The 16796-nt window shown below is 36.6% G+C and overlaps 1 protein-coding gene across 5 annotated transcripts in view; it reads right to left on the bottom strand.

Moving 5' to 3' along the window:
- The window catches only part of LOC132104037 (uncharacterized), a 35771-nt gene that overhangs the window by 15926 nt on the left and 3049 nt on the right, over positions 1–16796 (bottom strand). For 2 of the 5 annotated variants that reach the window (XM_059509217.1, XM_059509221.1), the window contains exons 2-4: positions 12265–12375; positions 12074–12122; positions 2629–2759 (exon numbers count right to left, since the gene is read on the bottom strand). Coding sequence is in view for 3 of the 5 variants with exons in the window: in XM_059509216.1 (XP_059365199.1) it covers positions 12754–12964; positions 13454–13474 (232 nt within the window). In the remaining 2 variants the exon portion in view is untranslated. Of the gene's footprint in view, positions 1–2628; positions 2760–12073; positions 12123–12264; positions 12376–12753; positions 12965–13453; positions 13629–16796 lie in introns of those variants that run through there. The other 3 variants (XM_059509216.1, XM_059509219.1, XM_059509220.1) reach the window with 3 other exon arrangements.

Below are 16796 nucleotides of genomic sequence, written 5' to 3'. Positions count from 1 at the left end.
GGATTTGGACACGCCCTGAGTACACCAGCACTTTGCATTTAGATCATTAAATTAGGGCCCATAGTCTTTATATTAATCGAATAGCAACAACAAAGAAATTACTCACTGCTCTTGATTGAAAAGCTTTTTGTAACTTTAATAAATAATAATCTTAAATTTATACAGTCCAATATGCAATGCTGTTTTACATTTGATTACTTTATTCAATTTCTGTACCTATAGACCTACATAAAAAAAATATCACTGTTTATTTTTTGTATTGCCTATTTACTCTATTGTATTTATTTGTGCTGTTGCGTGTAGTTGGATAAAATATTATTATTATTATTATTTTAATTTTTTTTGAAAGTATAGTTTTACCATAAACATAGCGCATACCAAACTGTACCGAGACTGTGACTCTAAAACCGTGAAACAAACCGAACCATAAAAAAGTTGAACCGGCCACCCCTAAAATATATATTAAATGTTGCTTCACTATTATTGTATTGTTGGGCTAAATAGTGTGTGTTTAGCATTAATAGACCCTTTTCAGATTTCCAGTGTTCTCTGAAGTTTTTGTCATAGTTGGCTAAACATCTCTTATGGTGAACAGAAACTACGACAAATATAATTTTTCTGTTCCCATTTGTTCTAACAGCGAAGAAATTTTTTCTTCAAAATCATGTTCCTATGAATATCCAAAATAAAAAACATTGAGACATTGAATACAGACAGAAAGATGTCAAATTTGCCATCAGTTTTTGTATTATAAAATTAGTATTAGGCCAACTGTTTTTTCTGTGAAGTAATGTAACACAAAGTACTGTCTTATAAATATATAAATGTACATTTGTCTAGTCATGGTCTGTTTAGTTAGTTTATTTGGAAATTAAAACTGACCATGGGTTCATCTACAACTCATCTTCAGTGGATGACTGTTACCAGCGACACAATGAGAAACGGCTTTGGTGGATGGTTGAATGCAACGCTGTCAGATTTATGTCTCATCCACCAGTGAGAAACATTACAGTACAAAGCGCATTATATTACAATAATTATGCCTTCCATTCTAGCTCTGTCTGTAATTTCGTAATGGAATAAATAAGGGAAGGGGCACGTTGTAACTTGACCATATGACAACTTAAAATGTTATCTGATCTACTGAAGAAAAAAAAAAAAAAAAAAAATATATATATATATATATATATATATATATATATATATATATATACACAAGAAGAGGTACTGTAAAATGTTTTGTCAATAAAATAAAATTAACTTTTTCGAATACAATAATGGCCTTTTTTAAGAATTAAAAATAAGCAAAGTTTGACAGTTGAACCAAAACAAACAGACCAGCCAAAATGCTTCACATTTCTTGAAAATTCTGAACATTGACTTTTTCTCATTGTTTCTAATTAAAATTCAAGAAAGTAATTAGTGTAAATTACATTGCTTATCTCAAAATAATAGCATAGTTTAAAAATAATGCAGTTACAACATTCCCCATTCCCATTTAAAACCGGTTAGTCTTCTGCTAGCTAGTGAAACATTAAAATCTAGACTGACAAATAACAGATTAGAGATTAAAATAATAGCAGATTTGTCTTTTCAAAATAAACACTAAAAACTGAGGTGAAAAAATTAATTTTTGCTATGGTTGAATAAATGTTCAGTGACGTCTTCAAAAGATTTTTAATTTTGGCAGAATTTTTTCTTTATATAGTGTTGATACGGCAACTAGTAAATACTGTAAGTTTAGTTATAGAAATTTTGGTAACGCTTTAGAATAGGTAACACTTGTTAGTTGCTTATTAGCATGCATATTACTAGAATATTAGCAATGTATTACTGCTAATTAAGAACATATGAATGCCTTATTCTACTTGACTTTATTCTATATCCCAATACCTAAGCCTAACAACTACCTTACTAACTATTAATAAGCAGCAAATTGAGAATTTATTGAGATAAAATGTCGTAGTTAATAGTTAACAACTGTCACCTATTCTAAAGTGTTACCGAAATTTTTAAACCATGTGTGTTACAACTAACCACAAGCTCCCCTGTTCTAAATGCTTAAACAGGATTTCCCTTGAATCAAACCACAACAGGAGAAAACAAATCAGTTTTTCAAGAAAATGTTTCTTCATATATCAAAATGTTGCAACATATAAACAGTTTGAACAGTGTTCCTGTATAATCAAACTTACCCCGTACACTTCCATTAATCCAGCTATCCATACAACCAAACCTAACTTTATCCGTGTCAGTAACAGCAAAGGTGTTGCACTATATTAACAAATAAGCTTTTGATCACTGTATAACATCTATTAAACATCAGTTGTGTTTTTAAAGGTAAAGGTAATTATTTATTTTTTTATATTATATAAGGTATACCCCATGTGAATGCCTTGAATGTCTTGCTTGTATACAAATTCTAAGTTGAGCATAAAGGATAGTACAGAGAGATAAAAACCAAATGTTGATGTTGAATGCTCGTTAGATAAATTAGTAGTAATATGTGCGTCTATAGTTTGTTTTGGAAAAAAGTAAGCTAAAGGAGTACAGAAAATATTTTTGACAAAATAAGTTTTGGAATTTTAGTTAACTTTAAACATCTTAATAATTTGAAGAAAAGGTTACCTTTTATCTCGCAGGATAATGTCTGTAAGACAGGAAACTGCCGTCGATTCAACTGTTGTGTTGAGCAGAGTGAGACGTCTGACGTAAGAGCTGATTCACTTTTGGGGTGTGGACTTCACAGAAAATGAAAGCTAGGGAAATTAAAAAAAAGAAAAAGAGTCTCCTTAGCACATTTTATATGACTTTTATACTTAACAAAATTAGTATCATACATATGTATTGCATGCTTATTTATTATTTATTTTTTTGGAAGAAGTTTCATCTAAAACCACTCAGTTCCTTTTGTTGGGACATTATGGACATCATCAGCAGTAGTCGTTTTATAAAATGCAAGGGTTAATAAGGAAACACAAGAGATTGCATGTTGTTTGCTTTTAAAGCTTGCCATTTCCCCTTAGGGAAACCAATGAAAATGAAGCATAGTCAGTTTTGAATATAAGCAAAAACTGTGATGATATTTAATCACTGAATATTAATTTGATTATTAATACTATTTATAAATATAGATGGGGCTCTAATGCTTAATGTTTTGCTAAGTTTGTAAAGGGATCAGAAATTAGAAGTATTGAAAAAAAATAATAAAAATATATATTTGTATAATATCTAAATGCATTTTTTTGTTTGTTTTTGGTTTATTTAGCCTATTCAAAAAAAAAAAGTGGGTTATTTTATTTTAAAAACTTATAAATACTCGGTTCATTGTAAAAAAAAAAAAAGTTGTTGCCTAATTTTAATCAAATTAACTGTACAATTCAATACAACTTACATTAAATTAATCAAACTCAAAATAATCACGTTGAATCTTATTTTTCCATTAACCCAATATTTGAACCCCAGTGTTTTCTGTCTTCTCAATTTAAAATCAAAGAATCATCTGCTATCGATTTCACTATGATTTCATATGCTGATAGATCTGTGTAGCACCGATGTTTCTCAAACAATCCAAACTGTGGTCTGTAGTGGATGCTCCACCTGCTGATGCCATAGGTTCCCTTGCTCGAGACCAGCAAGGTTTTGGGCGGTTTAAAACTAAGATCTGGACACTGTCCTAGGATTTTTTGAGTGGAAAAGCACGGCCCTGTTTTTTGCACCACATTAAAAAAGAATACGTTGAAATACGGGGAGGTACGGTGCCTGGGAGGTGACATAGTCAGTTCAGTTAAGCTGTGTCCCAAAGTTAAGTGCGCACACTTTGAAGGCCACAGACTTCAAAGGCCAGGCGTCAGAAGTGCACGAAGGGCCCTCCGAAGTGCATGAGATGCTCTGCCTTTGCAGGATTTCCCAATTCCGCCACCAGGTGTTCCCGATTACCACTTTGTCGATTAGCAACAGTGCTAGAGGAGAGCTGATGAGAGGACAATCCTGCCAGGATAGGTGGGGCCATAATTGATCATTTTTGTTTGTTTTGGAGGCGAAGGTGATGTACCTCAGGCTTAGCCAAGACCGAGGCCAGGTAAGTTACACTGCTTTGCGGCGACCTTTTTCTGATTACAACTTTAAATGCAGGTATAGGCTTACTTGAATAATGTAATTATATATATATATATATATATATATATATATATATATATATATATATATATATATATATATATATATACATATATATATATATATATATATATATATATATATATATATATATATATACATATATACATACACACATAGCAGTTCAAATGCTTTAAAAAGGTGCGATTTTATAAAGTTGATTGTCTTGACAATGGTGATCATATGTAGGCAGGTTTGCAACCAGGATTTTTTAGGCAGTTAAGAATAAAAATAAAACTGTGATAAAAAAAAAAGAAAGAAAAAAATATATAGCATTGTACATCTCAATGTTCAGTGGCAGCTGTGACAGCTGAACAGTGCTCTGGTTCAACCCATTCTCACTCCCAAGGCGTCAAAAACTGGAGCATGGTCAATCGCCTCTAGCGTAGCTATGAAGATTCCAAAGGTGCCCCTCGGCATCGCTATATCGACGCATAGGACCTACATTGCTTTCAGTGGGAAACTTTTGGCGTCAGAGCTCAGACGCAAAGGGCATGAGATGTTTATCGCTATGAAATCACGTTCGCGATACTTGCCATCAGTTTACAAGTGCCACAGGTTGGGTGAGTAGTCATAAATATGCTTTTTTAATGCCTGTTATAAAATGTATTTTGTCTTCTTTATTAATCAAATTAGTGCATTATGTTTAATCGCTGTATTATATCGGTCATCCGAGGCTGGCTTTGAGTTTAATTACGTTTAACTAAATGAACACAGCTGCTAACTGCGGTGATTAAACGTTATATGTCACTTGACGTGCCATAGACCTTGGATTCATTTTATATTCATATCAGGTTCAAAGATGTAAGTTGTATTTGTTGTAAAATCATGGTAACCACAACACTTACAATCGTAACAAATGGAATTTGAAAAGGGGCATTTACCATGTTTTTACCATAATTTAATGTAATGTGCTTGCAAAATATAGTTCTCTGTGCTCAAAACGTACAATTACTCGCTCAGGATTGTGGCACAAAAATAACGCCATACTCCAGGACCAGGATTGGGAACCACTGCCTTAAGTGTTTATGGTGTTTTTTCATGTTCTTGGACCTCAGAAAACACAGTGGACCAAGACCAGCAGATGACATGGCACCCCAAACCATCACTGACTGTGGAAACTTTACACTGGACCTCAAGCAACGTGGATTGTGTGCCTCTCCTCTCTTCCTCCAGACTCTGGGACCCTGGGGCCAGATTCATGAAAATCTTCTTAAGAAATAAAATAAGAAATTTCTTAAGATAATTTCCACAAAGTTTGTAAGAATGTTCTTAAGTACAATTCTTGAAAAATTCTTAACAAGTTCTCAAATATATTCTTAAGAACATCTTAATATTTTTCTTAAGAAGAAAATAACAGCCGTTATCTGAATGAATACATGACGCCCTGCTAAACTCACACTGTTGTCTTTTTGCGCATCTGGTTGATTACCCTAATAATAATCATAATAAGCATAGATAATAAGCAGAATCATAGACTCTATATTTTCATTGCGACTTTGACTGGCGCTCAGCTTCACATTTTTAATGTCTCAAGCTGCAGCGATATATGTTTCATAAATTTTTGTGCTGTGTTTTTGTGCTCTCATCTGAGTGAATGCTTCCGGTATGTGAGTCCATGCTTCTACAGCAAATGAGTCCTGTGCATTCATATGCACTGAATACTGCCAAAGATTATGTATTTATAATCTAAAATAAACTGCGTTCAATTAAAGCTCCCTATCTGACTCATTTTAGAGTTGCTAATGAGTTTTGAAGACAGAAAAGCAGCATCACACACACATACATTTAAAAAGTTACTGTATTTACGATGATTTTTAAGAAGATTCTTTTCAAGAATATGAATTCTTCTTAGGTTTTGTCTTAAGAACAATCTTAAGAAAAAAGATAAGAACATTCTTAAGTAGATTTTTTTGGGAATACTAAATATTCTTATATTTTTTCTTAAGTAAGAAAATAAGAAGAAATTGGCAGTTAAGAAGAATTTTATTCTTAAGAATGTTCCGTGAATCCAGCCCCTGATTTCCAAAGGAAATGCAAAATTTACTTTCATCAGAGAACATAACTTTGGACCAGCAGCAGTCCAGTCCTTTTTGAAGCGAGACGCTTCTGAAGCTGTCTATTTTGTTCAAGAGTGGCTTGACACAAGGAATGCGAAACTGAAACCCATGTCTTCCATACGTCTGTGTGTAGTGGTTATTGAAGCACTGACTCCAGCTGCAGTCCACTCTTTGTGAATCTCCCCCACATTTTTTAATGGGTTTTGTTTCACAATCCTCTCCAGGGTGCGGTTATATATATTGCTTGTACACTTTTTTCTACCACATCTTTTCCTTCCCTTCGCCTCTCTATTAATGTGCTTGGACAGAGCTCTGCGGACAGCCAGCCTCTTTTAAAATGACCTTTTGTGTCTTGCCCTCCTCTTTTGGAGGTGTCAATTGTTGTCTTTTGGACAACTGTCAAGTCAGCAGTCTTCCCCATGATTGTGTAGCCTACAGAACTTGACTGAGAGACCATTTAAAGGCCTTTGCAGGTGTTTTGAGTTAATTAGCTGATTAGAGTGTGGCACCAGGTGTCTTCAATATTGAACCTTTTCACAATATTCTAATTTTCTGAGATACTGAATTTGGGATTTTCCTTAGTTGTCAGTTAACATATTCAAACAAATACTTCTATACATTACATAAAGTACTTTTTACAACTATTTACAACATAGCTTAGGTTTAACATCAGAAAAAAGCATACATTTTAAGCTCAGCCCTGCCTCCATGTGTTCTGGGGTCTTCAGGAGGTGAATCTCTTGGTGAATGGCCAGCACCTCCTCAGCGACTCGGAGGACAATGCGGTGGACAAGTGTTAGTTAGTGAGTGTTAGTGAAGTGACATTCAGCCAAGTATGGTGACCCATACTCAGAATTTGTGCTCTGCATTTAACCCATCCGAAATGCACACACACAGAGCAGTGAACACACACACACACACTGTGAGCACACACCCGGAGCAGTGGGCAGCCATTTATGCTGCGGCGCCCGGGGAGCAGTTGGGGGTTCGATGCCTTGCTCAAGGGCACCTAAGTCGTGGTATTGAGGGTGGAGAGAGAACTGTACATGCACTCCCCCCACCCACAATTCCTGCCGGCCCGGGACTCGAACTCACAACCTTTCGATTGGGAGTCCGACTCTCTAACCATTAGGCCACGACAGTAGAACGAGGCATGTCAAAAACATTTTGTAGACCACTCTGTATGATGTACCAATTCAATTACATTTTTTGAAAATGGTGGGGTAATTCGCACTCTGGTTTTACTGCACTTCTACCCCCAGGGGCCCAGTAGCACCCCCTGGAAGAGCTAAAAACTGTACATTTCAAAAGGCTGTAAATCAGAGTCCAATTATAGTATCATAGAGAAAATCGGCAGGATTACTACTTGCTGATAAAATAATGTTGAGCACAGTTTTCAGAAATAAATGGAAAGCTGGCATAAAGGCATTTTAAATATTGCTCACTGTAAAATACCAAATTTCAGCCTGCCTCTCAAATATATCATAGAGGTTTGCAAAATGAACATATTTAGATATCCAGTTTTCTATTAAATAAATTATTTCATTTCGTTAATAAAAAGTTTTAAAGTACAAATATACATATAGAACAATGTTTTGTGAAAAAAAATATAAGCTTCATTAAAAAAATTACATAATTACTTATCTCTTATTTACATGTGTGAATATCCAAAACAAAAATACAAAATGTACAGAAAGTACTCGGACTCATTTACAAATAAATCACTCTACAAAAATGAATAAAGTATTTTTTGGAAACTTATTCATTTCATTTTTAACTACAATTAGGTTGTTTCAATGACAATGTGACAATTAAAATAAATATACTGAAAAAAGTTTATGTACCCATTTTTTCCACTGCTTTCTCCTGCCTAATAGAGAATGGCTAATAAATACAGTATTTATTAAGCATTCTCTCAAGAAGAGAAAACAGTCTCTCCATTTTCTCTTTGCTTTCTCTCTGGAGTTTGATGTCCTTCCTGAATATCTCCACCAGCTTCCACTCACTCCCTCGACCTGTCCCAGGACACTTGCAATCCTAAATCAGAGCAAATAAACCACGGCTGTAAACAACAACAGCACAATTAATTTCATAAAAAATGTGTGTATTAACTTGCTTACTTTGTATTTTTTTAAGTCTTTCCCCAGCATGGTCATTTTCTCCAGAATAGAGCTAAAACAAGAGTAAATGGAAACACTTATAAAAATATATAAAAACAGGTTTGCAATCTTAACATTAGAAAAAATATGACACAGCAGGACATGCATACAAAATACTGAATTGTTGGTCAAAACATTTGTAGACCTATCTTGGAGGACAGCACTACAAATACACAACAAAGGGAAAGACTATTGCCTTATATAGTGTTTATCTTATTGCTTGTGAGTTTTGTGTTAAAAAAACCCTGGCTTTTAACACTTTGCTAGGTATTTGAGTAAATGAAAACACAATACTTACATTTCAATGTGAATTCCCCCATAGAACTCTCACCCGTCATGTTCTTTGAATATAAACACTATCATCATCTGCATCCAAGTGATTCTGGGATATGGTAGGGTGCAATGTGTCCATCTGATGTACACTTCATTTTCCTGGGAAATGGAGGGCGCATTTTTGACGAAAATTGCAACTGGCCTTGTAATGAGGTCTTTGATAGATGCATTGTGAATTGATGCAATCGCACTTCAAATAGGCACTACGAAGTCCGTGCACTTCAGTTTGGGACACAGCTTTGGTTTTGTTGTGACAACGACATAATAACTTGTGGGAACGTGATAATATGCCTCAGTCCCCTTTAAATTTCATATGAAAAAGGCGGCAGACTTCAATCGGCTTCTCCCTATGGCGCCCAGGAGGTGGCATGCTTGGTTAACTTAGTTTTGTCATGGCCACGACATAACTCATAGGAACGTGATAAAATGTTGCGACCATGAGATATTAATTTGAGGGAACAAGATATTAATTTGTGAGAACGTCATATTAACTCGTGGGAACGTGATATTATGTCGTGGCCATGAGATCATTTTGTCGAGGTAAGAACATCCTTATGTTGAACGACTTATTTATGTTGAGGTATACGTTTATTTTTCTCGTGTCTGGAGTTTTCTAGTGAGGAACCAATCGAAGTCTGCTGCCGTTTTCATATGAAATTTAAAGGGGACTAAGCCGAGCACAAATTCGTGTACAGTTTATAAAGCTAATAGCAAAATTTTTGAGTGTTATAGCCCATTTGTAAATTCATGTGAAACCTGTTCAAGACTGATGTAAATTTCCTTTCTTTGAACAGAAATACAGCAAACGTTCCTGTTACTAACATAACCTTGGTTCCCTAATATAAGAGAACTAGCGTTGCATATACACATTTATGGGGAACTGTTTCTCCTCCTGATAATGATAGTTTCTCTCAAATGAAATGCTCAAATGCTCATGAAGTGACTGAGCAGTTCTAGAGATTGTTTATGTGTTCATGTAGACTACTCATATATTGAGGCAGCAGATGCTGAAAAAGATACAGCACGTCTGCGCATTTCATTCACACAGACACACACACACACACACAGAACATGCATGATTCATATTTAATTATTATTATTATTATTATTTGTTTTATTTTGCTTGATATATACAGATAGTCCATATCGAAATTTGCTGAAAGTGTAATGACAAATTCCATGACCTTTCGCATTATTCAGTAAATTCCATTTTTATGACTGGATTCCGTCCAAGTTTTCACCATCGCGGAAATCATAGGGCCCTAGTTTCATTTTCATCTGGATCTGCTCCACTAATGTCTGTGTGGTTTGTCTCCATCTTTCTTGTGATTTTAGCAGAGTTTGTTCTCCTGTCCTGCTCCTGCTAATTATCATTATAATTACTATTAACATTCACTGCAGTAGTTTCAGGGCGCTTTTTATTTTTATTTTTTACTCATTAACTAATGTGTTTTAAAATGTTGCAAAGTACAGTACTTTAAACAAAATATACTTAAGTAAAAGTAAAATTACATATTTATACATATTAAAAAATACTTTAAAAAGTAGAAGTACACAAAAAAGCAACTTAACCCTTTCGCCCGTGAGTTTAAAATATTCTAGCTCAGCCTAGTGCTGAAGATCTTTGTCTGAACCCGACGGGACCCGATGGGTTCGGTCGGGTTTGGGCTTGCGCTCCGGTCATGTGATGTGTTTCGGTTAGCGCGAGAAAGATGCGAAAATGGAGAAAGATGCGAAAATGGATGCTGAGTAGGTGAAACAGAGGCTTGCCTCTGGCGATTACGTTTTGGTTGCACCAGCAACTAAAGCAAAGTCTGAGGTGTGGAAAAGTTTGGGCCATGTTTATAACGAGAATAATGAGTGAATAATGACAGACCATCAGTGAGCGCAGGAACGCGCTGAAGACATCTACAGTGGATTCAATTATTTTCCTCCACAAAAACATGTAGGCTTAGCCTAATGTCTGTGAGTAAAGTTTTTTCAAATGATAAGTAAATATTCATTGAGTCTTAAATGCATAATGTGGACAGAGTATTAACGCTATTGTTGGCATTATTCTTTTATTAAATATCAGCTGCTAGTGTCGAAGCAAATCCGGCGTAGCCTTTATTTTAATTTCGTTATTGCCAAATACCCATCTCAATTTAGAATTTATCTTAATTTAATTTGTTAAAAAAGACTCGTTGGTCTATTTATAGGCTAAATGAGCCTATGCCTATTTGTTAAAATGTCACAGAGGACTTATTTTATTTCTTTATTCCAACTTCCAAGTGGTCTAGTCTATGTTAGTTATGAATTATGTTAAAACATCTATAAATGACATTCTTGACTAAAGGCAAAAGAGCTGTGTGTGTGCGCACATTTAAATAATGTCGGGCTTTAAACGGGTTCGGGTTTTTAAAAAGCTGTCAATCAAAATGTACTTGTCGGGCTCGGGTCCGGTCGGACCTAACTTTTAAAGCCTGATTACAGCTCTAGCTCAGCCCCCAGAGTGAGTTTTTTTAGACGACCGTTATTTTGGAATGTACCGCCTTAATGTTTCCATGGCGACGCGTCATGCTTGTCATGTGACACAACACAGCAAAACTAGATCTATATGACACATGGATCACTTTCATTTCATTATGAATATTTTCATGTTAGTTTCAATATTTTCATTATCATGTTAGTTCATGCTGAATCCGAGCTGTGGGATTTACAACACGCACATTCATCCTCTCCTCCCGAAACACGTTAAAGTAAATATCAGGAAAATTGGGAGAAGAGCAGAGTAAACTTTATAGTTACCTGCACAATCTGTATATGATATCAATAAAAACATGTCATCAGATTATATTTGTAAGGATCATTATTGCCGTTCCCACAGACAACAGAGTATATTTTACAATGTATGTAAATGTAAAGGTATGTTTTTGATAGCACTCATGTGTATTTAAATATCTGAAACCTAAAATAAACATTATATGGTTGAAAACACTGAAAAATGGTAATAATATGAAAAGCGCTCAGCGCATCTGATCTGTCTCTGCACCAGTCAAAGCGCGAAAGTGGATTTAAATTTAGTAGTTGAAGACGTGATGTACTGAAAGTTCTAATCACATCGGTGTGATCGTACGCTTCAGGGACCAGCCAAGACTGATCACACCGGTGTGATCGTACACGTCAAAGGGTTAATTACAGTAATGTGAGTAAATATAATTAGTTGCTTTCCACCTCTGTAACTGACACTGGTCAGGGCAGGCAGCAAACGATCAAAACCAGGCAAACAGTCCAAAGTAAATGTGACCTATGAATAAATGTTCCAAAACTCAAATACAGTCAAAAGACATTCCAGTCACTGACTGGAAGCTACTGTCCAGCAGCATGGCAGAAGTCACATCTGAAGTCAGACCTGAAGGGGGAAGGAGGTATACAATGATCATTAAACAAATAAATGCAATTTCCTTAACATAGAAGTATGCTTTAACAAAACCATCAGGTAGAAAATCAGCCTATGGAAAGTGAGACAATATTACTTAATATTTATTACTTACCTCCACAGACTCTTGGTCTATTCTGACCGATTCGATCAGATATGGACCACAAATAATTTTTAATTTCAGCATCACAGTCTATCCTCGTAACACTTTGTTTTAATGCAGCATCTGAAAAAGAAAACTTGTTGAAGAATTCATTGTAAATTTGTTGGATGTTAGTGTTTTAAACTCACAGCTGCTCTTGTACACTCTAAAGAAGACATATGAAATTTGAAGACATCAAAGTTCACAAAGTGATTGAATTAACAAATACATACAAAACACAAGTAAATACTACACTTCTATGTGTATGCTGGAAGTGTTCGTGCAGCAGTGATTACCTCTGATCACACCTGTTAAAATAAGCTTAGAGAAGGGCTTTTTATTTCCTCTCCCCTGCCAGTTAAACTTCGAGGCCAGATCATCTGTTAGGAGATGCTGCATTATATTCTATTATTAGACAGTACATAATCTTAAATTAAGTTGTTTTAAAATAGTGATCATTACAATATTCTCTGTGAAAGCTAATGTTCAGTTTCTCCCATGGTTTCCCTCCTGTTTCAGGTTTAATTCTGTTCTGAACAGCTTCCATGCACTTGTCTGGTGATTTGAATGGGGGCCAGTAACATTGTTTCTTGTCTAGACTCAGCCAGTTTGTTGGTGCCAACACCACCTCATCTGAGTCTTGCAGAGTAACAATTGCATACATGGTCAGTCTAGTGGAGGGAGAAAAGAAAACAACAAAACGGCATGTTTAACTCTGATTGTGAGTGCTTAATTTTACCATTAATTGACCGGTCAAATTATCAAGTCATGGGATTGACAAAAGTTACAGAAAAGATGGTACCAATTGACCATTTATAGAGTATTGGTCTCTATACCAAGATACCAATTCATAGGTATAATTTTTTTTAATTGGTTGAGCTAGCGTTGCATTCTTTAGTCAGATGTCTATTCTAATTGCTTCACAAATTATGGCACACACAATCTTTCTACACTCAGTGGATAATATATGTACATTATTAAAACTCATCAGAAAATTAGATCTTGTTTGTCTTCATGATCCTCAGCTCCCACCATCCTTCATCATAATTTCTTTTTGCTCATTTATTACAGATGAAAAAATCATGCTGTTCACAGATTCTACTCTCTGTATTGCCTTTGTCCGTTTTATATTGAGTGTTATCCATAAGTGTTTCTGCCTCCCTTTTTTCCAATCCTCAGCCATAGACTCATTTCCCAAGCACTTTAATTGTTTACCATTAACATTTTATCTATACAATTTCTCAATGTAAAACACTTCATTAGATCTTTCCCTCACAGCAGCTAATACTTTCTGAAGGTCTTCAGGTTGGATGCAAAGTATTACAGTGTCTTTGAAAACTAGAATATCCTGCTGTTTTAAATGGAGCATCTCTGAGGAGGCCAGGAGTAAATGTCCCCTGTGCCAGGCAGCAATTACCTGACTAAACCAGTGGTCTGTCTCCACAATTTCAAAACACCTTACACACATACAAAGACATTTTCTTTAATTTAGACTATAATAAATGTAATTACAAATGCATCTGATATATGCATGTGATGTCAGTATTTCATTTCATTTCCCTTTTACATTAGTCTAGTTACCACTGTTTATTTGCATTAGTTAAGCTCTAAATGCTAATATTCAGGTGCATGAATGTATCTCTGGTTTATTTTCTTCTAAATGTTTCGTACTTGTTATCAAAATGATCTGCTCTTTATTTCTTAAACCATGATGTACTCTATGTGATCATGAAATGCATCATACTATTTGTACCATATTTTGGGTAAAACTACATCAGTTAATCATGCCTGTAATAAAGCATGCAAATGAGGTATCACAGGGACAAAGAAACACTTTCCCACCCAAAAGTCAAGTCAAATCAAGTCAGGGCTCAGAGGGCAGTTCTTTTATTTGACTGATGAGGTAGTAGAATGACAGCAGACTGAAGAAGGTGTGTGATGGGTGGGTAGGATCACCTGCAATGCAGAGGGCTTTGCGGGTGAGACTGGTTGTGTAAATTTCCTGGAGGGAGACACAAATGATCTTCTCAGCTGCTCTCACTATGCGTTGTATAGTCTTCTGGCCCGATGCATTACAGGCCCCATACCACACAGTGATGCTTGTCAGGATGCTCTCGATGGTGCCTCTGTAGAAGGTGCACATGATGGGGGGCGGGGTTCTGGCTCTTCTCAGTTTGCGGAGGAAGTAGAGATTTCTTGGCCAGTGCTGTGATGTGTTGTCGGTCCAGGAGAGGTCCTCTGTGATGTGCACACCCAGGAACTTGGTGCTGCTTACTCTCTCCACAGTCACACCGTTGATGGTCCAGAGGAGCATGCTGAGTGTGCACTCTCCTGAAGTCAACAACAATCTCCATTGTCTTCTCCACGTACAGAGAGAGATTGTTGTAACTGCACCACCCGGCCAAATGGCTCACCTCGCTCCTGTAGTTTCTGTCATCTCTGTTGCTAATGAGACTCATCACAGTCATGTCATCCGCAAACTTAATGAAGAGGTTTGAGTTGTGTGACGGTGTGCAGTCGTGGGTCAGCAGAGTGAAGAGGAGGGGGCTCAGCACACATCCTTGGGGGGCCCCAGTGTTCAGTGTGATGGTGTTGGATGTGTTGCTGCTGACCCGTACTGCCTGAGGTCTTCCAGTCAGAAAGTCCAACAGCCAGTTGCACAGCGAAGTGTTGAGTCCCAGCTGGACCAGTTTGTAAATGAGCTGTTGAGGTATGATTGTGTTGAATGCTGAACTGAAGTCTATGAACAGCATTCTGACGTATGAGTCCTTTTTGTCTGTATGTTTGAGTGCTGAGTGGAGGGCAGTTGCGATGGCGTCATCGGTCGAGTGGTTGGACCGATATGCAAACTGAAATGGGTCCAGGGAGGTGGGGGGGGGGGTGACTTGATGTGGTGCATGACTAGCCATTCAAAGCACTTCATGAGGATGGGAGTAAGTGCAATGGAGCAGTATTCATTGAAGCAGGATGGAGATGGCTTCTTTGGGACTTGAATGATGGTGGTAGCTTTGAAGCATGTGGGAACAACAGCCTGACTAAGTGAGATGTTGAAAATATCTGTGAAGGCATCAGTGAGTTCTGCTGCGCAGTATCTCAGTACATGCCCAGGAATGTTGTCAGGAGCTTTGCGTGCATTGACAACTGACAGACACTTTTATCCAAAAAGTGATAAAGGATTTAATTGCATTAAAAGTTTATATTTAGTTTACTTTTTATCAGTTTGTGTCTTCATGCGGTTGCTATAGTGCAATGCTCTTAATTTTTCATTCTATGGAGTCTACTATTACTTATCCTTTTTCTAAAGTTTGGGCAGTAAAAAAAAACAAAGTACTGTCTTATAAATGTAAATTTGTCAAGTTATGGTCTGTTTAGTTTGTTTATTTGGAATTAAAACTGACCATGGGTCCATCTACAACTCACCATCAGTGGATGACTGTTATAAAATTACATAAAGACAATATGAAAAACTTATGATTTTGCAAACATGCTGTCACAGTGAGAAGGGTCCATGTTTTCTGACACATTCTTCACTGTTCCACATATCACACACCTATAACCTTTTTTTTTTAAACAAATTTACACCCTACTACTGAAAAAATAAATTTCACCCAAAAAAAAAAAATCATAATCATAATAAAAAAATGCAATACATAAAATAATACAAAACAGCCACAGTTGTGGTTGTTAATAATGGGAATATTAACAACTGTAAATTTAGCTTCAATGAACTCCTATTTTGCTGCTTATTATGAACTTGTGTAGAATATGGTCACGCAGAATATGCGTTAATAAAAATCCAATATGTTAATAATAGGCATGCTTTTATCTCTCAGGATACTTAAATTTTTGTGACTTTATGGTTCCCTTTCAGTCGGTCACTTTTGACGTTACGTCAGAAAGAGACTGACGAATGGGGTCTCACCCGAGAGTGGTAACAAAATGAGCCAATGGTACACAGTGTATCTTGGTCTGCGGTATGTGCATCGCGAGATCCTGCCTTCAGCTCCCGCATTCCCCAGAGTGCTTCAGCACCAATGACAGAGCTACTAGATCGGGTTCTGTTTGCATCTTATATGTTCGATATCTGGCTCTTCGTGACGACCATGATTGCTGTGTCATGTGTCTGGGCTTACAGCACGCTGAGACTGCGTTCGTGTATGACTCATGCTCTCATTGCGGGGACATGACCATCTTGATGTTAACATCGAGACTTGATTACCTCAAAAGGTATACAGTCCCATCTGCCACACCCCATTCTAGCTCCCCTTTTTGTAAAGAGGGCAACTCTCATGTTATCTTGAGACCCCAGCCTGGATACGTGCCCAATGTTCCCACCACTCCTTTTAGAGATCAGGTGGTGAACTTGCAAGCGCTGCCCCTGGAGGAGGCAGACCCAGCCCTGGCACTGCTCTGACCAGTACGTGCGCTCCGCACTTACGTAGACAGAACTCAGTTCCTCATGACCTCAGACCAGCTCTTTGTTTGTTATGGAGGCCAGCAGAAGG

This window comes from Carassius carassius, chromosome 25, assembly GCF_963082965.1.
Source record: "Carassius carassius chromosome 25, fCarCar2.1, whole genome shotgun sequence".
NCBI classification, from domain to species: domain Eukaryota; kingdom Metazoa; phylum Chordata; class Actinopteri; order Cypriniformes; family Cyprinidae; genus Carassius; species Carassius carassius.
This window is presented reverse-complemented; position numbering and strand designations above follow the sequence as displayed.